This window comes from Thunnus albacares, chromosome 18 (genome assembly GCF_914725855.1).
Source record: "Thunnus albacares chromosome 18, fThuAlb1.1, whole genome shotgun sequence".
NCBI classification, from domain to species: Eukaryota; Metazoa; Chordata; class Actinopteri; order Scombriformes; family Scombridae; genus Thunnus; species Thunnus albacares.
Window position 1 is genome coordinate 7,396,322 of NC_058123.1, and position 27,711 is coordinate 7,424,032.

At 38.9% G+C, this 27,711-nt stretch overlaps 1 protein-coding gene across 3 annotated transcripts in view; it reads right to left on the reverse strand.

Annotated features, from left to right (window-relative positions):
• Positions 1-27,711, reverse strand: part of mast4 (microtubule associated serine/threonine kinase family member 4) — a 104,561-nt gene that overhangs the window by 43,041 nt on the left and 33,809 nt on the right. For 2 of the 3 annotated variants that reach the window (XM_044332898.1, XM_044332897.1), the window contains exon 4: positions 9,004-9,035. In XM_044332898.1, coding sequence (XP_044188833.1) covers positions 9,004-9,035 — 32 coding nt within the window. Of the gene's footprint in view, positions 1-1,869; positions 2,129-9,003; positions 9,036-27,711 lie in introns of those variants that run through there. The other variant, XM_044332900.1, reaches the window with a different exon arrangement.

Sequence of the window (27,711 nt, forward strand, 5' to 3'; positions counted from 1 at the left end):
TGAAGAACTCCTAGGGGGTCCCCATACCCCAGGTTGAGAACCACTTATGTAGCAGCGTAAATCATCCCTGTCAGATGATCCAAAATCGTGTTTGAAGAGCAGGTTCCCAAGGCATTTGTCTAGTTCTTAAAATGTGTGTTTGACATTGGGGATTATTTGAGCCCCAAAGCCTGTTTCAATTCAGACTAAAAAAAAAAAATCAAAGAAGACAAACAAGCAGACTTGCTACAGAGTTATAGAAGAGAGACAACCTAATCCACATTTCTTACTGAATGCTTGTGATAACGATGGAAACAGTGTGTTTCCTGTTATTCAAATCACACAGAGAGACTTTCACTTTACCTACGTGGTGTCAAGGATTGAGGCCTATGTAGACTTTCAGCAGTGGCACTGCAGAGCATTAGGTCATATAGAGGTGAATAAGTTTTACTGCAGTGGAAGTCCAGAATATTCTGACATATACAAATCCTTAGAATAACACAGGAAATTAGCCACATGGTAAACCACTGTATATGGACAGTATACACCGTTTACAGGGTGATTTTTCTTTATTTTTCTTATTGACAACAAAGATCAAAACCAACAACGAAGTGATTCTACTAACAAGTATTTACTGACTAGCCAGAGCCTGATAAATTGTATTCTTCTGTGCCACTGAGCTCCAAACTGTTAAAAACACATCAATGAGCCAAACCGTGACATGTTCCTTCATTATGATGAACATGGGCTCTGTAGTCACCAATCAATCCCAGCTATACTGATGTAAATACTCACTACCGCATCAAATCTTAACATTTTGTAATATTTGCAAAAAACTACAGTGGCCTTTTTGTAAAGCAAATCAAAGTATACATTAGTGACTAAAGATTTACATCTTCAGTGGGAAGAAATGAGCTTTTCATGAGATTTCTTGACATTAAATAAAACATATAGAATATCACCGACCTTACCCTTTAATGAGCACTAGTAGAAGTACAATGTAATGTGCCCAGACCTCACTGTGTGATTATATAAACTATGATCAGTGGGTAGTTCACTTAAGAAAAGGTCATTTTAAAATGCTGGTAGATAAAACACAGCACATCACTCATTTTCCATGAAAATAGAACACAGGTTAATTACAATGATCTCTGGTTCGTAAAGGAATACCGACACATACATTTTGTCCTGAAATCTGCACAGAAATAATGATTTTAAAGAAAATCTAACATACAGTTGTCACTCATCTGTCCAATTTGCCTCTCTCAGTTGCAGATTTTAAAGCCTCAATTGGAGGGAACCATAACAAATGCCTTGTTGACCTGAATAAAAAAAAATGTCAAAATAACTGGCTGTGATAAAAGAGGAAACCTGCCATTAAACACACAGCATTCAGTCATTTTTCATCTTATTGATCAAATCCAACAAACGCTGCCACAAGATTCATGATTGGTGTGTTATGAGCGCATGTGTGTGTGTGTGTGTGTGTGTGTGTCTGTGTTTCCTTCGTGTGCACTGTGTGTGTGTGTGTGTGTCACACCAGCAAAAAAAAAGCATGTGCTGTTGCGGCACTCCTTAGTATGACATGTTATCTGTCTGTCTGTCTGTCTATCACACACACGTGCAAAAAAACATGAATGCATGAACATACGCACACACACGCACTCACAAACAAACACAAGGAAGTCACTGTTGGCTAGCTATGAATGATTTGACATCAGACTTCCTGCTGCAGATGCTGCTGCTGCTGCTGCTGCTGCTAATGCTAACGCTGCACAGAGCTTAAAGCAAGCACTGAAAGACAGCAACAAATATGACACAGAGACAGATGAAGCTACTGCAGAGGAGCTGCCTCCCCAGCCGGCTAGGATAACGGAGGAAAATACTCACTCTAGCGTCAGCCCTGGAATTCTCAGCCTCTCCCGCTGGGCTTTCATGGCTGAACTGTGCTCGTTTGCTCTATTGTGGTCATGATATGCATTCACACTGCCTGCCTGCCTGCTGCCCCCCCTGCACTGACAAAGAGCCAAACCCAGCCACCACAGTGCGATGAGATGGATTGGTTTTCTCTCCCCCCGCAAAAAGGGAGGGGGTAAAAAAGGGGGGCAACGGTTCTTGTTTTGGTCTTTCCACGTTCCACCTTGAAGCTGTCAAATGAGATCCTCAGTCGCCTGCGGAGGGCATGGAGGCAGGACAATACCCGCTCTCCCCTCCCCTAATACACGCCCCCCTGCTCCTTCACAGACGCACGCACATTTGTGTGTCCCCCCCCCCTTCACCACCACCACCACCCCACCACCACCCCACCATCTCCACCAGCTGGTGACTTGCTACGTAGCAGAAATTAATGCAATACATTCAATGTACATTTTATCTGCTCCTCTGTACGCAGTCACCTTGACAGATGCTAACACAAGGCACGCACCATATGATGCAATGTCACCACAGCCACAGGGATGATGTCATCCTCGAAAGAAAAACATAATGCACCACTACCTGCCAGTCCACATCAATCAATGAACGGCAAGACGGAAAGCACACCTGGTTTAAAGTCCTTTCTACACAGTAAATCACACAAATAAAAACAAAGAGGAAGAGCTGAAAAGAAACGTAAAACATCTAATGAAAGTATGAATTGAGTATTTGTGCTTAAATTAAAGAGGCATATGAGAGTTGGGTGTGATAGTGGACCAGAGTGTCCCTGCTCCTGCAGGGATTTAAAACACCCCAGAGATTACTGCCTGTCATTAGTTAAATTATACCTATGATGTATTTTATCTACACATATTGCTGCAGACACACTATTGCTAAACCATCAAGATCCCAATAAGTCAAAATGGATCAATGACTCACTAACAGGAACTCTTCCGAGGATGAACTACTGCTGATGACAAAAGAGGGAATTTATTCAGATAATTTAACAACACACTGTAAAAATTACACTATTAAAATGTGTAGAGCTGCAGTGATTACTCTATTAACTATTAACATTTTTAAAGCAACAAGCAAATTGAAGACATCACTGCAGGCTCTGAGAAATTGTGAACGGAATTTTTCACAATTTTTTTTTTTACATTTTATTGACAAAACAATGAATCAAGACAATAATTGTCAGAATAACCAACAATGAAAATAATTGTATGTTGCAGCCCTAACAATGTGTAGTGTAATGAGTCATTTCAGCAACAGCTAACTGCCACTAAAGTTTCGCCGTACAGGTGAGTGGATGATGGTGCTTTTGTCAAAATGGGGACGATGGGAGACGAATAGAGAGCAGCTAGACATCACTTAGCTGTGGCCTCACTCACTCATCCGGTACACCAATGAATTCTTTATTGCCATGAGCATGTTTGAGGAGCAAAAAGCCACTGCAGAGGACGCCGAACGCTGCACTAACCACAAACCCAAGAGTTGAGGCGAGCAGGAATTGGAGCATAAGAAGATGTAGCGTTGTGTGTGGCATAGAGCGGGTCAAGAGAAGGCTACAAACTAGGAGTCAATAAGATTGCCTGATGTACTGTCCTGTAATTAGCAGGAATTCTGATGCTAATATTTATTTATATTTTTCATTTTTAAATTGTTTAATTTTCCAACTTACATTATGGGTTCAATAAGCTGATTTCTTTCAAGCTTGGGGTTGATTCACAATCTATTTTTATTTGCCTGCAAAATGAAATAAAACATATTTTTAAAGACAGTTGGGCAAGAATAATAAAAGACCTGCACCACCTGCACAGCTGTCATCATTATGCATAAAATACAGGTTATCCCAGCTACTGACTGTCAGTACCAGATACGTCAACTAAGTAGAGGACATCTAGTTTAATAATCAGGTAATAATTACAGACAAAGCAGAAAAGTCAGCTCACTAATTGATCTGCTGCTGATATGTGTAGACCGCTACTTGCTAGCGTTAGCTACTCGGCAGGCAAACTGATCAATGTAGAATCTGGAAACTGTTCAGTCGACTCCCAGATCTTCAACTCTCTTAACCAGAGGCGATACCTCGTCAACTAACACAAACATGTCAGTGTGCAGAGTCATTTTCAGTCTGTCCTTTTCGTAGATGCGACTGTTAAATTCACAACGAGAATAGCCAGAGACAATGAGCCACCTGGAGTCACAGGACCAAACATTTTCGGGATGCTAGGCAATGCTCTCCGCCCTAAAATGTGTCGTGGAATATAACAGTGGAGTTAAGAGGATCCAAAAAGAGACAACGACAGTCTAGATAGGTTTTACACTCTGGAGAAATGTGTAGACAAAACAGACAAAACTTTCTTGGATCATCATCCATCCAAGTAAAAGAACAGCCACCACACCCAGTCCCAACTATCACATCTGTTTCTGCAGTCAAGCAAGCTCATCACATCCCCTTAAACACTCATATATCAAGTGTTAACATCTGGTTGCCAAAATAATATCCCTCTGAAACACCTTCAAAAACGACCAGATCCAACTATCATTAACACTATAAACAAGTGATGACGGACTTTGCACTCTACTGTACACGTGCTGTGTTTTTATCCGTATCATTTACTACGTCAGAGACAAATTTCCATTGATTTATGATGGACAAAGTCTTTCTGAATCTGTCACACTGTCTCAATATGTTTTGTGTACTTCTGAATAAATTCACACTGTTAGTCTAAACTTTTCAGTAAACAGATTCAGACTCATTCTTCTGTCTGTTCAACCAGGACATGATGGAAAAGAATAATTCCTTCAGTGACTACATGAATACATATGTAAATGAAACTTATTATTTAATATAACAATGCCAGCTGTTAATCTTTGAAGGAAAAGATGAAGGAAAGGTGCAAAAACAATCACAATAAAAAAGTGAAATAAAAGATTGCATTAATCCTGGACCATCAGTAATCATAACTAATCATTGGTTGTATATAGCACAGTTGTTTAATTCACACCTTCCAAATCAATATGTAGACACTTTCAGGCATTTTTATGCTTTAGAGTCTGTTGGCCACCAGTTATAGAAGCATTAATATATATTTGAGATATGCATGTTTTTGTCATTTTCTACCTACATAGAAAATGTATCAGAACAATATAGGAAACTACAAAAAGAAAATCGTATGAAATGAATTTACAATATGTCACAATATTATAAAATATATATATATAAAATAATGATTCAGCTGAGATAGTTTAGTTTAACTGAATAATTTTTTTGGAAAAACATCACAGAGTGATTTCCTTTGTGCTGTTAATCTGTGGCTTTCTGTAAAGGTTCGTGACTCACCGAGGTTTTCATAATAATGTCTGACTGCTGCTGTATCTGGGGTGAGAAAAAACTCACAGCACAGTTTGTTCCGCTTGAATTCAGCTCTACTTCTATGCAGGTGAAGTAGACCCAACATCAGTCTCTGCTACAGTATGCTGACTGTTGTTCAGCTCTACAGAAAGCAGTGATACTGTACGTAATGAGACGTTGGAGTGACACTCATTACCTACATCGTTTTTGCAAAAACACGGAGCACGTGCATATCACCATTTGTCAATGAGATCACATATTTTGGGCATCTTAACTACAATGATCTCACAACCATTCATCATGCATCCTAAGCACAGCTGCACAACCATTCAATTATACACAACTCTCTTACTTGTCCTTTTTATTTGAATTAGTATTATATACAACTTATTTACATCTTTAAATTAATGACACAGCGCTTGTGTAAATCTGTCCATAGTGACAATTTCATGCAACTTCTTGTGACCATATACACTGTATAATTGAGGGCACTCACAAAAACACTCAAAATACATTTGTTGGCATTTCTTAGAACAAAGCGTTCCCATAATGTTTGTGCATACTTACGAGATGATGATTAGTTATTTAATTGGGATTTCAGACCGAAAATGGAAACACTTTTCTGAGGAATACTTGAGATAATGCTGCACAAGTAATCTGGAGTTTGATGGACATTTTCTGTTCATTTGTAGCAGCCACCCAGTATCTCCAGCAGTTTGGAATTCTGTTTGATTTCAATGCATAAAACATTATGAACATCAGTTTTTAGAAAGACGTCCAACTATTTTGTGAAACTAAAAACTAAATTAAAAAGATTCTCTCACAAGTTCTACTTTCCTTCTATTCAGCATTACTGTAACAAATTAAGGTTTACATTTAACATTGTGTATTTACTGGACAAAACCGTCTGTCAAATGAATAAATGTTAATTTACACTTATTTGTTTAGCATTTTGTCCAAAGTGCTGTAAAAATGAGGTGCTATCCAAGTCACAGCAGATGAAGGAGGTGACTGCAGGTGCATGAAGTAACACATAAGTGCATAGGAAATTAGATTCTTTTTTTTTTTTTGAGAGAGAGAGCATGTTAGATGAGTAGGTACTCTCAGGAGACGTAGGTCTTCAACTGATTTTTCTGAAGGCGGAGAGGGATTCTGCTGACTGAACTGAGTCAAGTAACTGTTTCCACCTTCGAGGGAGCACACAGCAGAAGAGTCTGGATTCAGATTTCCTTCCTCACAGTGATGTGAAGACTAGTTGTTCTTGCATGGGCTGATCAAATTAGTATCAGCAGATGCTGCTCACAAAAAGTGCCAGACCTAGTAAATATTTGATGCTCCAGAGAAAATACTGCATCTATGTACACCTCAGGGACGACTGTAGCCGTAAAACTACTACTAGAACACTCTCAGTAAATGGCTAACCACTAACAACTTCATCTGCAGGGATCCAGTTCATGAAGTCTGGTCGACAGCATCTGTTCATATTACCATAAAAAAAACCATGTAACAGAATCTACAGTCAACAGTTCCTCTTCAGTATCTGGTTGCATGGAAAAGACGTTGATGTGGTCGGGCAGCACAACACCTTCAGTTCCCTTTCAGCTGAAACTGCAACAGGTTGTGTTTCTGTGCTGATGATGAGAAATGGGGAATATGATCTATCATAACGGTCAAACAAATCCAATGAGTGTCTTGCCAAAATAAACAAATGATTGATTTTCAGTTATTTAATTGGACCCGGCAAAAGACTTCCAGTTATTAAGGTCAGCCTATAAATAGGTTCCTGTGATACCTCAACTAGAATAACATGTGTTTAAAACAACTCCACACATGACATACCATAAAAAGGTGCAATCTATCACTCCTAAGCCGTGGAAAAGGAGCTACGGTAACACTGTAAATCCCCCTCGGGATGTAAAGAGTTGGTAGAAAAGCTTGAAAAATAACTTGCATGCTGACGCCAGAATATTAATGACATCAAATGTTCAGTAGATGGCTCCCTGTCACAATAAATACTCTGCTGTGTATTTGACAAATACTGAGTCAATACAGTTACAGTTTCTGAAGTTTCTTTTTTTCCAGTAACGTTTACTTGTTGTGATTAGAGGATAAGTAGATGTAAAGTCTGTCAGTTCCAGGTTGCACATCATTATCACTAACATTATCATTTACATGCTCTGATGTTTGCTTATTCCCTACTCAGCTCCAACATCAACAATTTACACCATCATCCTGTCTAACAGTGTTTAAAAATGAAGCACACAAGTGGGACACAGCAGTTACAGAATGCAGCGATACTAACAATAAAGAGAAGTAAATATATCCTAATATATATATACATTTATGTATATCTTAATGTGTTACTTGATGCTCACTTTTCTCATTTTCAAAGTGACAAATCAGTCTTATGGTTACCAAGGTCACTGGAGAATTTAGTGCTCTAAATATAAACTGGTGCAGTTGGTGATCTCACAGCAGGCTGTTAGTAATGGCTCACCTCTATTACAGAAGGTGCCCCCTCTGGTGAGGTGGCAGCCAGAGCAGCAAAGTGTCATGGGTAAATCTTTCTGCACAGATAATATATGTCAAACTGAACCAAAACCAGTGTCCAGGAAGCCTGTTATACCTTCACATGGTTTAAAAGCTGCGTCTCATCTGTCATAGCAATCACAAAGTATAATCTTTAATAACCTAATGAACAGAAATCTGACAAACTACATTGGTAATTGATTCATTTTTTCATTTTTTAAGACACAGAATGCCAAAATTGTCTGATTTCAGACTCTTAAATGTGAATATTTCCTGGTTTCTTTAGTCTTTATGATAGTAAACTGAATATCTTACAGTATGTATGCTTACTAAAGGCCATCGGAAAACTGCCTCCTAACTCAAAATAAATATCATCCAAATCACTTATGTGGCAATTTGTGGGATTCATTGAAAAACTGGTAGTCTTTAATAATAATAATTCATAAGTTGTCAAGCTGATTTGGAGATGAGGGGTTTGAATTGAAGGGTCCACTCTGGGGTTGGATACTGAACTTTATACTTTTAATGGTGCCGACCTAATTACATCTGTACTACCGAGTACCGATTCACGTTGGATCAATCGGAGCCAAATTTCAGTACCTTGCAGGTCTGAGAGTGAGCGCAGCCCCGAAAGAAGTTTTAAAAACACACATTTAATTACTATTAGGTCCTGACTGATCCTGTCGGCGTGTCTGGAGATTTCAATAATCAATGAAGTTCTCTCTCTCTCTCGCTCTCAATGGGGAGACGTAGCAGTGGGGGGATCGCTGCATATAACTCTATATTTGTTACATATAATTGTTCAGACCGAGTGCTAGAGCAAATCAATAGGACGGGCATTTGATTTTAGTGAGGGTCACACATTGCATTGTATATTTGTTTACACACACACGGACCCCCGTGCCGCCCCGCTGGTTAAAAACAACAACATATTTGGTCTTTGCAAACAGAAATGATATACGTGTTCATTGTATATTGTTCACTGCATATAGAGCAGGAAAGTGAGATCCGATCACAAGTGGTCACTCGAGACTCGTTTGGAGACACATTCTAATGCCAGATGTGAACAGATGTACTTAGAACTGTCCACTTGAGATCGGATCACCCAAGATGCATGTTAATGCCAGGAGTAAACCAGCTTTGAGATGCAATCAGATGGAAAACATCCCCTCTCTAAACAGTATACTGTATGTCTATGTAACACATATATGGGTACTTACAAACTGCCTCTTCTAGGAAGACTCAGCTCCTTCTGTAAATGAAAAGAGAAGAGTTATAAGTACACAAATAAATTCACAACTTAAAATCAGTTACAGATATGTAGCATTGAAAAGGTTACATGGTTATTTGTGCAAAGCTGGTAAATTTGCCAGATTCATGATAGCTGTCAGTGTAGATGTGATGATACCCATATGTATGTTTATTTCTCAGGAATGACAAGCGGAAATGTGTCTTGCAAAAAGTGATACAGCCTCAGAAACACCACAGTCAATAAAGAAAAACAAAATCACATCAAAATTAGAAGAACAAAATTAAGAAAGTGGATGTTAAACATGCATTAACTGATTTTTTGGCCACTTGTTTTCAGCAGAAACAAGTTCTGAGCACAACACTGACATCATCTTTTAAGTTGATACAGTGAACTTGATAGCAAACAGTTGCTTATTTCTACATACATCAGTCATGGAGTAACGTTATCATTCATGTGGAGTCGTGTTTCTGTCCACCTGGTAAATCTAAGTCCAATATTCACTCTGTTTTAGCTGTTTTGCTCTGTACCAACCCCTGAGGGAAATATCTGGCTCTTTAGCTGCCAAATGCTCCACTATGGTCACCAGCTAGTTGCCAACTACGTCTGTTTGCCGTTTGGTGCTGAGTTTTTAGAGCTTGTTCTCTGAAAACAGCTGCCTGCTGTGGCCAAAAGTGACACTATGAGATTGGTGAGAGTGAACCAAAACAGTAAAGTTGCAGCCGGGCAGCTAAACAATAAGCTGAAACTCGTTATAAAGCTCAGTAAAGCCGAGGGAAGCTGCAGAGTCACTGACAATTCTCTGTAGGTTCATCACTGCGAGCCACACCTCTGACATTACACACTGTCATTTGATACATTGTTATGGTAAAAGATATTGATCATAAACGCTTTAAGGGAGATTTTTATTCTTTTAAAAAACACAAAAAGCCCATTATTCTGCTGCAGTAACAGCGGTTTTACAGCTTCACAAACAGCCACCATATGGAAGGATATCACAGAGCAGGTGTAAGCTGCTACATCCCATCACAGAGAAGCCGGTAATAACTTTCATAGAAAGCATCTGGATTTAAAAGCGTTCACTTAAAATCACATAATGGCTGAACCAAGTGAACAGGAGCATTTTACCATCAAGACCAAGGCCGTAGTCTCTGACAGTGTTTCAAATGAGGACATTGACCCCAAGCACAATGCTGAAAATACTGGGAAAATGTGTCTCCCCTTGCCAACTCTTTTCACTGATCACTTGTGACAATTAGTTTATGCTAGACTCTCTGTAAAATACTGCTTTCCTTAAGCAGTCTATTCAAAGTCCAGTTCAATCAATAAATGTTTACTTTACAAGGTGTCCTGGTGGCTGCTGATCATGAACCTCAATATTCCTGGTTTGAGTCCAACTGGGGACCTCTGTTGCATCTCTCTTTCCATTCATTCCCTGTCATCAATATACTGGTGACTCTCCAATAAGGTCATAAAAAGCCCCCCCAAAAAATATCATATATTTGAACATGGAGGTTTATTCTTAAAAAAACCCCAAACATTTACTTTACACCTGGTCTAAATCAAGTGTAAATTAAGAGTCTGTGAAGATTCTCAGTCATCCAGGTCATGGTTATCTGAGCAGGGTTGAATTGAGGGCAACTGGACTTGGTTGCAGATACTTGAAGATGTTGGGGCTTCTTCAGTTCTAACTGACTGGTGGGGAATCCCAGGTATTAAACCTCTCCGGGGTCGTTATCAAGGTAATTGATACCACTTGGTTCGTTAGTGCTCCTGGCCGTCGTAACGACAGTCATTAGAGTCGTTGGAGTCACCTGAGCCAAAGTGTAAATGACAGTCGTTGGAGTTGTCAAATGAGGCCAAATGTGAATGGTTGTTAAGTCTCCTGGGAAGAGATGAAAGGACAGCACTGTAGGTGGGGGGTAAGTGGAGTCATAGATCTCCTCCTCTGTTGAGGGACGGTTTCTCTACTTTGACCTAGATAGCCTCCTCCACTCCTCTTTCAAACCATCAGGACAAAATATGTACGTTGTCCTTGAAAGAGTGTCCCTTATCTTTCAGGTGAAGGTAAACTGCTGAGTCTTGACCTGCGGACTTGGCCCTCCTGTCTTGAGCAATGTGTTTATTTAATGGTTGTTTAGTTTGCATTGGACTGCATACACTTTATAAAGTCAGGTTAATACTCAGGCATGAATAGAAAGGTATAAAAGTCGAATCAGAGGGCAAACATTTGACTTTTCAAGGGAATTGCTTTTGTTATTTTTTAAAATTTTGATAAATACTCAATATTACAATGTTGCAGATGTTGTTTCTTTAATACACCTTACCTACAATTATGAGAAATACAATTATTTATGCCTGCTGACCAGTTACAGTACAGTCCACACTGTGAATAAAATAAAAAGTGTGCATCTTAGTGTAACACGGAGCGCCTCCCCTGCATGGCTCCTGACAGCTCTGTCAGCTGAATTGCAGATCACACTGTAAACTCTCTATTGATACTGACAGTATCTCTGTCAAATAACAGTTGACAAATGCAGAGACAGAGCAACAAAGATCCCTGACTAGAATCAAAGTACTTCCACTGGGGGGCTTCTCCACTACTGATTCAAATCCTCAGTGTTTAGGGGGTAGCCATGGTTTGTTTACCTTCTTTTAATTTCTTTAATTAAAGACAATACTGTACATTTGTTGCTCAGGCCAACTGTAGCAGGCAGAGTTACACAGAGGTCAGGGTTTACTGTGTGTACTGGAATAGCCCAGCAAAAGCACCAACAATGCCCTCATTGATTTCTTGAGGGATTACACGTTCTCACAGGCTTGTTACTTGAAGGATAATACTGCTGGCAAACATGTGCAATATTGCAAAGTCCTTGCAGTCATTCAATACCTTTTGACTCAAAATGTTTAACACAATATATAAAGTCTTCTATCTAAAAACCTATTTATTTCAACAAATTTCATAATCTATTAATTGTCCAAATCATTTCTTAAGAAAAATACCAAAAATGAATTGATTTCAGCTTCTCAAATGTGAATATTTGCAAGTTTTCTTAGTCTTGTGTGATATTAAACTGCTAATTTTTGGGATTGTGTCTGTGTTTGACCAATCAGCAATAGTCAGCCTTGAAAAATTCAACCTGGAAACTACTACTCACAGAACAGAGCAGAAGGACCTTAAAGTGCAATGCCACTGACAGCCACTAGATGCTGACTCCAACTGACTCCCATTCAAAAAGCATTTGAAGACTTATAGTACTTAGGCTCCAGGACTTGAGACAGAGTATTGTTGCAATATATCTGTATGTTTGTTACTTTTTTTGTGACTTTAAAGGTTAACAAGGTCATGTCTTAGCAGTGAATGTAAAAGGTGAGAACACAGCATGTGTATAATATGCTACTGGTTATATCATGTAATGTTACCTCTTGTTAAATTCAGTTTGTGACTGACAATTTTAGAAAACTACACCATTCAAATTGTGCTCTGACCATTGGATAAGTCTACTCAAGTGGCTATAGAGAGAGAACTGGGCACGTTTTCTTTTTTGTCCCCAAACATCCCCTTCGTACACTGTGGTTTGGATCTCAAGAACACCTGGAAATTTGTTTTCCAGCTCCTTCATGGAAAATTTAATGATGCATTTCATTTAAACATTCCAAAGAACATATTTCTTAGAAAGCTGCTGTGGCAGGCCTGAAATGAATAAATTATAAGTAAAATACAGCCTTCCACAAATCATGCTGCTGTTGCAACATCTGTTGATGTGTCAGTGCCACATGGACAGCCATGCAAACCAAATACCAACAGCAGCCACAGTGACAGTGATATTACAGACAGAAGCACACCATGTACAGATCACTGTATCCCCTTTAGAGTTAACAGTATAGTTTGTTTAATTACAGTAGTTTCTTGAAGAGAAGCAGGTTGTTTTATCACCCTCACAACATTTCCCTGTGCTCTTTTATATCAGCAGTGTGAAACAAATACAAAGCTTTCCAGCTCTGATTATTCAAAATCCCTCCCTACTGATGTGTCCTTTAGCTGTAAAAGGATAAAATATCCAGGCTTTGGATCTGTTTTGTTTTGTGACTCCTAATCCTACTGATTTGATCATTAGACATTTCATTGTCTAATAAGAACCTGATAAGGGTGAGATCCTTTGTCTGATACCGTCTAGGACATTGAGTTGATGTGTATTGGCTTCTCCAGTCAGCAGTAAAAGTGCTAAGCCCCACTCTCCCTTTGCTATCAATTAGGGCTTAATGTCTGGCTTCCCCTGCTGCCTACAGAAGACCAAGGGCACAGAGTTTCCTTAGGAGACATGACCGCAGCTCACACAACACTAATTACCAGCAGGGAATGACTTACACTGATGGCATATCCACCAATCACAGCACATCAAATCACAGTGTGAAGTCTACTGTAATAATACAAAGACAATTTCGAGAGCAAAAACATGATAATAATAGAAAAATCTAATAAAAAACACCAATTTCTGACTCAGGAAAGTATTTACATAAAGTGAAATAAATTGTCTTGAGATGACTTACCCATTTACGCTTTTGATTTTTGACGCTTATGACACCTTTCTGAGTAAGCAAAGCTTGTGCAGAGAAAGCGGCCTATTAGTGACAGCAAGCATCCCGCACTGCATATTCAAAGTGCACTGCGTGACATGGTTTTAATGAAACAGAGCAGTGAGACACATCCAAACTCATGCTCTCCCTCAAGGATGTTTGGTTTTGTGTTTGTCACAAAATTGGGTGTCCTTGTATAAATAAAGCAGCTCTGATATAACAGACATTGGGAAACCAAATGAATCCACTTATTACAGCAAAACAACTACAAAACAAAGGTCTCTTTCAAAAGATTATGCAAAAACATGACACCAGAAACTCAAAAAACTTACAGAAGTAATCAAAAGTTCCCAAAAGGTAAAACTAATTCAACATACAGAGATGATAAGTCTACTTAACAACATTACAGCCCACTACCATACTTGCTGCTGTAATCCTTGAACTGTGAATATATTTCAGTATATTAACATTCAGTAATTAGCTCACAATATAGATGTTTTAATTGTAGTCAGGCATCCGCCACTCCCGTGTGGGATTCAAATTGCCTACCTACGCACAAGGGATTCATAGGAAACTTGTACAACAAATCATGTAATCTAGCGTTACAGTTTGTAATTTTATGTCACTGAGATCAGCCTTAACGTTTACTGTTCTGTCGTGATATAGCTGCGTCAGAGCCGTGTTAAGTGACTGCTGATGCAAACTGAACATTTCCTCCTGCTGCTAGTTCACGTTAAAAGCATTCAACCGGCAAAACACGGGGTAGCTTTTATTTATTATTTATATAGTCACAGGAAATGCAATTGTCACAGAGGTCTAGGGCTGGGTGTTTTTTTTAAAATTACGATACCAGTACCAATACCAGTACCTTTAAAGTGATACCGATACAAATGGAGTACTTAATTCGAAACCCATCATGTGAATGGAAGCATCCCCCCCATCCAAATGATTTTACACAAATACATTTTGAAAGTGTTCAAATCATTGAAATATTTATTAAATAACTGTATAATGAAGTATTATCACCACTGACTGTATGGATTGTAGATGCTGCAGTAGTGGGTCAATCACACGTTGCATTAAATCAAAATGCTTGCGGTAACTGGCTGCAAGCAAAACCATACAAATAGTCATTTTTTTCTAGATCTGGGTACAAAAAGGATATCATTTGACTGGAGAATTGGTAATGGGTTATTTCTGCCGATACCTTAAAAGGTACTGAGTACCGATATCCAGCCCTACAGAGGTCACAGGCGCTGATTCCGTGAGTGTTCAGGAGCTCAGGAATTGTGAGCAGTTTTGACTCACTTCTTTCACACGATACACTGATATCGTCAACTTGCACCACCTTGTGTACCACTGCCTGACCTGATTGGCTCAAACATGTACACAATAACTTTCAAACCAAGGTTTTTACAGCTAGTGTAATGCTTTCAGTTCCTTAAAAACTAAACTTTTTAAAAAACAGAGGTTTTATAGTACAAGTCAGTGTTTCGCTGTGGCACCTAAACATCCAGGACTGCGACTGACTTCCCGCCTCCACAGGTGGCTGAAGAAGGCTGTACTGTACTGACTGTACTGTCTATAGTTTTTATATAAATGTAGGCTAATTATCGCAAGCAATGCAAGGTTTACTAATGATTTCTTATATTATTTATAGTGTCCCATAGTGTTTTGTCTAGGCTTATGCTGATCTGTTGTGCCAGGATTTTTTTTACTCAGAAAGATCTCCAGCAAGAACTGAATAACTACATAATAAATATATACGTTTAAATGCAGTTTTCAAAGTGTGGCATCATCATGAGTGGTGATTGTGCTGTGTGTTCATTCTCACTACCTGGGTGGGGTTGTTAAGGGATATCCGGCACCCCCCAGGAATTGATAAATTCGACGTCTACGACTGAGGTTAGTGCTGACAGTGAACATTTGTTAAAAATGGGTCTCCAACACAAGATATGGTCATTTCTGCATTTTTTGGCAGCAGATCCATTTTTACCAAACAGGATTTACAGGCTGTGGTATTTCCCATCATGGTCAACTTCAGTATTATTAGCAGGAATTGTGTGGTGTTGGACTTCACCTCTTGATTTATTATCCCTTTAAAAGACATTTCTGTGGATGTGTTCAGACTGGAGCCTGAGCTGTGTACCAATGTCATGGTCAAATACTGTTTCTGGCTCACAATATCACTGGTACCAAGACCAGGCAGGAGAGGTGAATACAATGGGTTAGGGTCTGTCAGTCTAGAGACTGTCATCGAATCATTTCATGTAAATTTGTGATAATATTTTCACTTTTCTTTGTCATACATGATAGTAAACTGAAGATCTTTGGGTTTTGGACTATTATTCAGACAAAATAAGACATTTATAGACATGTATACAATTTATAATTTGATAATTTTGCTAGAAATACCCCTCATCAAAGCTTTGGGTAGTGCGTCTTTCTTTGTAACTAAATTATTTGTTATTGTTCATGGTTCAGCATATTCTGAAAGTATTCTATCTCACACTCAATAACCTTTTAAACAAACAAAAAAACTTTTTTTAAATCAAATCCCTTGCTTTAGAGTTATAGTTTACAGCTGACATCTAGCAAGCTTCAAGGCATGAGTTCTGTGCACAAATGACAAACAAAAGCCTTCAGTTTGAAACTAACATCCAAGATCTGAATTAGTGAAGCCAAAGTCCTCACACGTGTTTACATTTCAAACTCAGCATAATGTGTACCATAAATACAAGTATTTCCATTAAATTTTATAACCCTTGATAGGTTTTAGAGCTTTCAATTAGGCAATACAAGCTGAGAGTAATTGCATGAAAACCGTTCATCCTTGAAAGAGTCAGAAAAACAAACCGATAATGAAAGTAAACCTCGTGTGCTTGAGCATTTGTTTATCCAGTAGTCTTTTCAGTGCTTGATAGATAACAATTCTGACATGATGAACTAGAGATAGTCTATTGTTCCACCAGGCAAAATGTCAGCGAATAACTTCAAGCAACAACATTTAATCTCCAAGACATCACATCAAAGCTGTGGTAGTGCTCTTCTAAAAAAGCCTATGTGTAATGCTTCATTAATAATTCCCCTTGATTTATTTTGGATTTTCCTACATCTCAAGATCAAAAGTGTACTTGGATTTTACTGTGGTGTGCTGGCAGGAAAATCCCTATTCTCATATTTAGTCATAATGTTATCAAATCATCACCTTGAGTGACATTAAAGTGGTTAAAATCAACCAAATCGTTCCTACTGCATCTGGATGCTAGCTCAGTTTGCCTGTAATTATTAAGCATGATCACTTTGGATCAACTTGACTAGAGGCTAAACCGATTCAGCGTTGGTAACCTTCATTGGTGACATTCAGTAAATTGGACCTTTGAGCAACATGTAATTTTAATAAGGAGAAAGATTGTAGGCTGACAAATGGACACAAAAAATCTAAAAATAAATGTTTAATGTTTTGTCTCTACAGTCTCGACAACAATGCTGTTAGGAAACCAACAATAACTTCTCATGGACCACTAAATTGTCGTTTTCAATGACTAGTCTGAAGCCTGGTTATAAGGACACAGCGGTGGGATGCACTTTCTTTATTCATGAAGACAAAAAAACAAATTTAAGACAAAAAACAGACATGATAACCTAAAGTGTTTGTGAACTTACTACACAGGTAAATATCACACAAAACTAGACTAACACAGTAAAGATCAGCGCCCTATTTCCCTGAATCATTTGAAAGGGGACATATCATACACATTTACAGGTCTATATTTATATTCCAGGGCTTCACTGGAATATCTATGTATGACTTACAGTTCAAAAAAGTTCTTAATTATCGTAGACTGGCTCTTATGCAGCTCCTCAGTTCAGCCTGTCTGAAACTTGCTGTTTTAGCTCCAGTCTCTTTCAGGCCCCCCTCTCGATGAGACCGCTCTGTTTTGAGCTTCAGGAAGCTGCCCCCTTTGCAGACTTCCGCTGGCTCCAGAGGCTACGTAAACAAACAGTAGTAGCCAGATTTCACTTCTTTTTTTTTTTTTATTCTTTACTCAAAATGTCAACTTCTCAAATACATCCGTACATATTCGTGCCAGAGTCCAATCTGATATATGAGAGCAGACAATGTGAACAACCTGTGAAACAACCTTAACAACAAAGACTACAGATTCGAGTGGCGTTTTGTGGGCATGCACAAACAATCTGACGTCATCACAAGGAGCGTTCACAGCAGACTGAACTCAGCATTTTTAAATATGTTCACCTCAAGTTTTGGACCTTTGACCATGTTTAACATAGACATCTGACATTTTAACGTATAAAAATTACAGAAAATCCCAAAAAGCCTGATATGTTCCCTTTAAGACTAAGATGATCATAAAATTCACCATAGAAATGGATCATAAATTAACAAGTATCTCATACACTCACATGTAGAAGGCTAAAAGTATAAGAGATTTTTAGGTCTATATTTTATCATCACCCCTGATGCTTTCTGTTACGTGACATTTGATGTAAAATGATTGCTGATGTTTAAATTACAAAATAAGAACTAAACTATCACAAAGACACACAAAATGTATTTAAAAACTGATTTGCACAATTCATCCATCAGTTTCTGTCTTCCTTATCTTCCTCTACTTCTTCTTGTCTACTATAAATCGCCTCTGGCTGAGATGCTGCTTTCCTGATGTTCTGTTTTCAGTTTCCCTATCTTCCCTTTTCTTTCTTTTTTTTTTTTTTTGTCCAGTGCATATGTTGTTTGCCACATGCTTAGGTTTAATAAAGAAAGGATGACATTTAAGATAGATGACGTGCATATTCATCAAACTTACAGGAACATACTGACTGTTGACGGAACATTAAGCACCCATTGAATACTGAAACACTTGCTGTTTGTGATATAAGCAATTCGATTATTAACTTAAAGGCATATGTGTGCGTTTGCTTTTAAGTTCTGCTTTGGGAAACATGCGGAAAATTCTAAGAAAGCTTGTACAAACGCTCTCAGAAGATGCTCTTAACTTCTAAGATCGTTTGTTATCAGGAAACAGGGCCAGTTGCCATTACCTGTGTGTATGGGACTGTTCATTTATACATTTACTGGGTGAGCACTGTTCATTTCTTTTATGCTTTGAATGAAGAAAGAAGCCAATTGTTCTTTAGAATATCTATGAGAATTAGAAAAGGTAATTAAGACTTTGCTTAAATTTAAACCTGCTTTAAAGTCAGAGACCTCAAGTGTATCTGGAGATTAGGAGAGGTCAAATAGATGAAAAAAAAAAACAGTTATCTGCTCCCAACATGTGTAGTACAGGAAGTAGACTGATTACACATTATAGCATGGACTGAAAACCATGCATACATTGACCTCTATTAACCTGACGTGGGAGACAAACAGCGTAGATATTCATAAACACTCAATGTCCTTGATTATATCGAATGTAGTTCCTATAGGGTTAGCATATGACTTGTATTAACCATGACAACTACATCAGTGAATCCAAATCTACTGTCTGAAGTAATATTTTCCACCATCGTGCCCAGCTTCATCTGAAACATATTGATTCCTGTGCCAGCAGAGGGAGATTCAACAGCAGAGCACACAGTTAGAAAGCTTTCCTGATTAAATCTGTTGGCATCCTCACATTTCTCTTTGTAGTAGGATGTTAGGTGTCATAAATGCTTAATCCACTGACTCATCCAGTGTTGTAACAGGGAAACAAATCATTTCATGACCGGCACTGTGCATAACACTCTTCTGATTTAATCATCTCTCTTTGTTAATGAGGACCTCCTTTTTCAATGTTATGACAATTGAATCTTGAAGCCAAAATGAATGAAGATATTCTCAACTGTGGCAGTGCTGAACATGTACAATTATTGCCTGACATTTTTAACGTGATATTATTCCATATTGAACTGGAGAAGAAGAACGCTACAAACGCACAAGCTACAAATTGCAGGGTTTCTGCAGTTTATTATAGTGGAGGCCCCCACCTGAAATGAAGAGTGCCTCCAGTAACGTCAGGAGAAATTATTACACTTTTATGAAATATATCAGCTTCAGGGAAATCAAACAGAGGCACTAATTCACACAGAACATGCCACGCATTTAATGAGTGAGATAACTGTTTAGACCCTCATGTATAATTACGAGATGAGATGCGTCAGTCTTATTTAGCTTCGCAGGTGACATTGATTGAGCGATCACATCGTATGTTTGCTAGCACGTCATTTTACAAGTGGGAAAAGTTGAGGCAAAACCGTAGCAGGCTGACGTTTACAACACTTAAAATGACAAATGTCACCGGCGGCAGATTATATCACCTGTAGCTAATTAATGTTAACTCTATAAAAGCTAAAATAAAGCTGCTGTCTTGTTAAATTGCTCTCTGCAGTCAGTGTCTGTGAGGAAAAGACATCACTTAATGACTTACAATAGCTGATTGTGTCATGACAATTTTGGAAGATATTGCATTTTATCCCAATGCAAATCATATCGATATTTTGAAAAATAAGGCGTTTAAATCAGTAGGCTACACCTGTTATGTACTATGTCATACTAGCAGCAGATTGTGAACATTAATTAAGGTGCCACTAATAACTGCTGTGTTTTAGGGAAGGTGATTACCAGTCTCAATTGACAATCTTGACAGTTCAATTTTTTTATAATTTAGTTATTAATACTTTCAAAGCTTTCATCGCTAACTATGTCCATTAAGACAACAATGATATACATCTTACTCAACAATATGTGGCTCTATTTTTGCCAAAATGTGTTTAATACTGTTTAATATGATAATATGTATTACTGTTTGGTGATACATTACTGTGTTTACACGTGTCATTGCTGTTGCACATTGTCTTGTAGTTGATGAGACTGTGTTTATCAAAATGAATACTGTTATTGTTCTAGCATATTAGTCACAAGCATTTGCATCTAACTGACGTCTTCACCGACTGTTTAATGTGGACTGGCGTCTGTTGAAGTTTTGATGGGAGCAAATGCAAATGACAGAAGTGATGTACAAACTAGAACAACAGAGGGGACGAACAGCTGGAGAGATGACAGAGGATTGGCAAATGGAAACGGCATATCAACGACGTGGGTCCAATTTGAACAGTGAGTGCTGTTAAGGACATCAGAAAGATGCGAACTCCAAGTGAGAGTTGCTAACAACTGGTGCCACAAGACGAATAACGGCGAGTAATGTGTACTAAAAAATGAAAAAACACAATAAACAAATGCTATAAAATCCATTAACAGCACATAACAACATTATTTTAGCACAAACAGAACTTGATACCCCCCCATCCTTCTCTTGGGTGCCCCTGTTGTTTTGTCTTGCGTGCAAAATATTATACTTTTTTTATGGCCAAATTTTACCCATAAAAACCTCCGCTAATCTATAATTTATTAGTTGTATTTATCCATTAGCAGAAAGGTTATTTAAATCAGTCACTTACCAGGAAGAATGTGCTTTTTGGTAAATTACAACATTCCTCCTAACACTGCGACGCAAGAAGAGCTAATATGGAAACTAGAATTAAAATTTAACTTTGCCAAAAACATGATCAGAATAATAATTAACTGAGAAATAAAAATGCAGATTGTTAGATGGAGTGCTCGTCGTTATACCACATTAATCTGCTAGTAGAGCAAAAAAGAGGTGGTTTGCTGCTATTGTATATAATTTTAAACACTATTAGCAGGAGTTTTGTGTACACCATTTCATTTTGAAGTAAGTAAGCTTCCTTGTTTTCTTTTTGACATATCTGTATGCTGACCACTAGAAATGAGTAATGGCGATTTGGAGAAATGCGGAGTAATCTGCAGACTGAGTGGGACTAAAAGTTTTTTTAAAGTGTGAAGTTTATTATATTGCACCACCACGCTTTGATGGTGATGGCAAGTATATCATGCATGCTGGTATCTTTATTAAAGTGAATTAGTGATCAATCACCCTCATGCATGAATCATACATCAGTAATAGCCTAATTTTTTACGTATGATCTATGACGATGAAGATACATAAAAATAGAAATGCATGGCAAAAATAGCATATTGTCAATATTTTAGAGACCCCCCAAAATTTCACATATCATGTTTTCAAGGGAGCTCATGTCTTATTAACCGAGCTCCCTCTGGCTCCCCTGCAGTTCACACCCTGCATAGACATCTCTTCTGTAGTAGGGCTGTGTGTTATTACGATATATATCATGTGACGATAGAAAAACGACTATCATTTCATTTTATGCTCTATCATTTATTTCATTGTGTTGCAAATCCCACTCTTTACTGCAATATTTTTCCTCATTAGGAGCCTGTCCATCTTTTGCATGTATTACAGTAATAAATTACTCTTATTGGCCTTTTACTTGCAAAGCTTTTATTGCACTTACAGTAACATAAGGAGTGTAGCTCTCGTCAACTTGAGTACTTCACCTGGTTCACTGCCTCTCCTCTGCTCCGCTGTGTGTGCAGCCCCGCCCTCGCTGAACCACAGAGAGGGGAGGAGAGAAACTAGCACCACCATAAATGACAGCAAAACATGGTAGAGACATAGTTTATTTATGTTATTTACCTTATTTACGTGCACTCACTTCAGCTCATTGTGAGTCTCTACTGCACAGACCAGACCATCATTTCGTCATATCACACAGCCCTATTCTGCAGCTGTTAAAAGAAGCTGTTTATTTAAATTACTTAAAAACATCAAATTCAAACTTCTTAGATATGTTCTTGTGCAATTATTTAAGAGTTTTCAAGTTGTTCAAACACCCTCAAAACACAAAGTACTATAGTTTGGTTACTGCAAGCATGTGACATTACAATCTTATCAATTTTAACTTCCTGGTGATGACAAATGTTCTCCTCCTGTCATTATTCAACCTCAAGGAGAACTTCATCTTTAGATCTGACCTCATTCACAGCAACAATAAAGGACTGCTGGAGCTGAGAGAAACTCAACCTCTTACAGAAGGACACTTCAGCGGAGAGGCTGCTTGCCTCTTCTAGTTAAAGAAAGGTTGTGCTATTCACTCGTCTCTCCCAGATGAGAGCTTTTCCTTGGTGCTTCAGTAAAGCAGTAGTCATTGTTGTCAAATTAGCACAAAAAAACCCCTATCTCAATGATTCTCTCACTGGAATATAAGTTTTTACTCTCCGTTATGTTAATATAAACAGGGTTTATGGGTCAGCTCTGATAAAATGCTCTTAACTGTGCAGCTAGATGGCTTCTCTGGCGCTACACCATCATGTTTTGTCAGCTAGGGTGTATCTCACTAGCTGGCTCACAACACTTCACACAAACGGCTCTTCGGAGGCACACAGTGTCACTGCACTCATCTGGGTAGCTACCTTTTATTATGAGCCAGTGTCTTAGATGTCAGAAGTACAGTAAAGCTCACAATGCAATGCAGTAGCTTGTGACAGGCTGCTCCTAATTAAGATGAAGGGGATGTGTAACTCCTATAGGGATCATTAAAAACTATATAAATCCAACAAATTCTATATAATGAGGGAACACAGTGGCTACGCGCCATCGATACCAGACTGCAGAAGTGCTTGTAACACTTGAAAATCATCATTACACACCTTGATACGGATACTAACATATTTCTAAGGATTTAAGTTGTCTTCAAAATCACCAGCAAGCATATTTGGATCATTACACTTGAAGAGTTTAACACATATTTTGAACACACATAGATTAAGGTATACAACTAAGCAACTGATGATATGTCTATTGACATTCTACAAAATTAAAACTGGAAGCATTCTCTTGTAGGAATTAAGTTAATTACTTTTATAGAGAAAGTAATTACAGTAGTGCATCACACCACCCTGCAAATGATCCACTCATTCGTATTTAGCAGAAATACATATATAAAATAAGTAAATTCCAGAAAAGTCACTCAACACACTGCTACAAGAACATCACAAACATATAACTTCACCTAATTCTACTCCGTCTCAATCTTCACCTTTCTTTATTTGTCTCCAGACAAGCGAGCAGAAGCTACAGACGACACTGATAGACTGAACTGAGCTGAACCATTTATTTAGAGAACTCATTAATGGGTCTGATACTGGGAAGCAATAATTCTCCCGTGTATTGTTTGTTAGTCTGCGGTTGTTTTCGACAAGTCTAAAAATAAATTCTGCACACTGTCACGTTCATTAGGCATCAACATGCACTCTAAAAGCTTTCCCTTCTTGTTCTTCATGATTGAAGATCAAGTCAAAAAAATCTGACATTGTTTTCACATTCTTTAACATTACTGAATGTCACATTAAAAGTTGTTTTTTTTTTTTTCCAGTAGCACAAATGTGCTCATACCATAAATATCTTGCTTTGCTTTGCTGCACTGATTCTCATCAAGCAAGATTGCAGAAAAAGATTAATATTTCAGGATGTTGTGATATGTGATTTTTTTTTTTTAGAAGGGTGTCACCAACACTGGGAGATGAACGCCAAACTTGGTTCTGGTGAAATTTTTGGCATTTTAGATGAGAGGCAGAAATAGAACTTAATGCACAGGAAGCTGCAACATGTAAACAACTGAGAATAACATGCTACTTAACTTTCAGTATCTTCTTCTGCTCAAATTAAAACATAACTTTGTAAAACCAACCACATGACTTTTGGTTTGTTTGTTTTAATCATGATAACAAAACAGCGAAGAACCAAATACTAATGTAACATCAATATCTGTCAACATTTCCCTTGAGGCCAGAAGCCCCCACGCCCTCTTGTAAGAGTCCATTTCTAGCCATCCACTCAACATAAACAATGTCAGACTCGAATGATGTCATCCCTTTCCTGGCCTCAGAATGAATGGGAAATTGTGGGGCTGAAACAGCTACATTCATTTGCCTGACAAACTAACTTCCATGTTTCCTTTTGAATGTGAGAGCAAGAGCGCTACAGCAGCTCAACCACAGGAGCGGCCGTTACGATTGGTTTAAGGGGCGCATAAAGAAGTCTGATACAATGTCTTGTGTGGAAAAAGAGCAAGGAAGAAGGTACTGGTGTCCAACAAAAGGAACAGAGATTAGGGCAACTGGGCACAAAATTACTGTTTGGAAGCTTTTGATAAATGTAATTACAAAAAAAAAATGTCATTGCTCTCTGTGGAGAAATCCATTAAGAAAAAAAATTAAAGAAACTCTAATTTTCAATAAGATTCATAATCACAGAGGAACACATTGACATTAAATTTGTGAGCAAGAAAGTCAAATGTTTGTTGAACAGCTATATAAAATAAAAAAAAGGGGAAATAAATTCTCAAACAAGCAAAACATACCTTTGTTAATCATGAAACGAAAAATTAGCGCATAAATGCAGTTTTATTGGTTTAATTCATCAGCAAAAAGCAGCCTAATTAAAACAAATGACACATACAATGGATCACAGGGGCTTTGTGATTCAAAACACATGCAGTAGTATGAGCTGAATTGTAAAAAGGCTTCCTTTTACACATGTTTATCAATTTACTCTGGAAGTGGCCAAAACTGCAGCGGGTAAAAATTATGAATCAAGTCCAATTTACGCTTACTGTAACACCTACTGCAGAGTTTGTCAGCTCGGCTGGAGGAAATGATTAATGTCTGAAAGGTCTTGGATAAAAAATGACATGACTTGAGGTGTGGAGTACATCCAATTTCATGTTTCAGAACACTCTTTCCTCCCTTCCCACTTCAATTTATATCTCATGTTATCGCAGAGTGATGGCAGCAATAATACAAATAAATAGATCATTTGTTTCGACTGTTGTCTTGAACTCAGCTTACACTTCAATCAAGATTTTTTTGAAAGGAACACGCTGTGCGCTCCATTATCATAAAAAGTCAATAAAGTATAAGAAAGCCTTTCACACAGCATAATCAATTCAGCTCCGTGAATACACACCTTTCATTCCCTCTGACAGCTGCTGACGCAAATGAAAGGTGACAAATAATTCGAGGTTGTTTAAAAGTAACACTGTTCGGATGCAAATCCATAACCACCTAAACTATGATTTCCATAACCGTACAGATAAACAAAGTAGTGTTGATGAAAACATTTGGAGCCTGTTTACAAGTCAACTGTTGGTGGATATCCTTAATATTCTCTTCAGTATCTACTGAAACGCTCACTCTGTACTGCCAAGTGTTAACACAAAAAAGGTCTCAAAGTCCTAACTGTGTTCTGTTAAGAAGAGCAACCGATGGAGGAGCCTCACAAACCAAGCATATATACAGTACAAAGTCACCCTGCAGCTCAAACACACACACACATACAGCTGCAGTAACAGGCACGGAGCTGCATTTGCTTGCCTACCTGTAACCCTCGTCTCCTCAGAATGCTGGACTCGTCCATGGTATGGAGCCCGACTTGTCATGCCTCCTTACCGGTGCATAGCCATGCTGCACTGCCTAGCTCCAGCCTCCTGCTCCCTCCCTCCCTCCCTCCCTCCCTCCCTCCCTCCCTCAGGCTAAATCTGATCTTAGCAGCTGCTAAACACTTCCATCAGAACTTATCTGATTGGAGGGGGGCAGTCAGCTGACACCTCCTCTTGTTCCTCTCCTCTGTAACTTCAGGAGTGAAGGAGAGAGATGGAGCAAGAGAGAGAGAGAGAGAGAGAGAGAGAGAGAGCGCGAAAGGGAGGGAGAACCAGGGAGAAGGGAGAAGATAGGCAGTTCTAATTTAGCGTAGCAACGGGTGGGGTGATGGAGGTGGTGGTGGTGGTGGGGGGGGGGGGGAGTGTGTGTGCCGGGGACAAGTGGGAGCCCCAAGACTCATTTCTCTGAGCAGCCACGCTTTTTGGGCACCCTAGGTGACCATGAAAATGAGAGGATATCCTTCCCAGTATTGTTCTGCCTCAACCTCAACAATGAATCTGGCATCCTGTCTGCGGCAGGCAGCCTAACCAATCTCCCCGGTCTTATTGCAGTCAATGAGTCGCATGAAGACTACAAAGTGTGCACCTGAAGGTTAGGCTAGTGAAAGGAGAGTACAGCTGACATTAAATGTAGAGGAGGAGGAGGAGGAGGAGGAGGAGAGGGAAAGGGAAGAAAAATAATAGCCACTCTCGCTGTTTAAGTTATAAAATTTTCTGCCCAAGACCTTTCAAACCTGCTGTGAAAATATCACACAAACTGCTGCGGGCCAATTTACTTCCTTCATTCCAAAACAACCCAATACCGGATCATTGTCATGCTGAAATCAACCGCACTTCCCTGCTCAACCTGTTATGTAGGCAACTGCATATCCTGTGTCGGTTTGCAACGATTTCACGCGCTGCTTCTGGATTTTTGAAAGCTCTGCACAGAGATGAGTTTTGAGGCAGTCAGCGAGCGGCCACAGATCTTCACACTCGCTAACTCGATGTCCCACAACCTCATGAATTATTAGCATTTTGGAAAATAAGTTGTTTCCGATACCATGCTGCCAATTCTCTTCTGCAATTTTGCATTCTGTTTCAGTCTGTGTTTTTCTTTGCCCCCCCCCCCCCCCCCCCCCCCCCCCCCCCCCCACCCAACACCACCACCATCACCCTCCCCTCCTTCTCTTCTTTCACCCTCTCTCTCTCTCTCACTCATTTCCATTCACTGTGGTACTGCTCTGTGAATATTAAGTGGGCCTCTTCCATTCTCCTCATCTCCAGCCAAGCTCAAATGATTTCTCTTAGAGAGTATGGCCTTGAATGACAGCTACCCACTACGGCTGGTGGGGGGGGGGGGGGGGGGGGTGCACGGGATTGTCAGACAGGTGACTACTACTAACGTCAACTTCTCCCATTTTGACACCTGTACAACAGACAGCTGATGGGAGTGTTACAAGGACTAGGGCGACAGTCATTTGTGCTTCCGTGCTGATAAGAAAGTCAAAAGTAGAAAGCCCAGGTCTGCACATGGGTAATCAGGCTGTTTTTTTTTTTTTTTTTTCCTTTTTGTATAAACCCTTAATACCTCAGAGGACGAGGATTACAGTAGTCAACTTTTTCAGCTTGAACAATGCCCTCCAGATTACCTGAGGGAATTAAAGAATCCTGTTATGTTCAACCGACTGGTCTCAAGTCACTGCTCCGTCTGCGGCTGCTTAGAGGAACAATT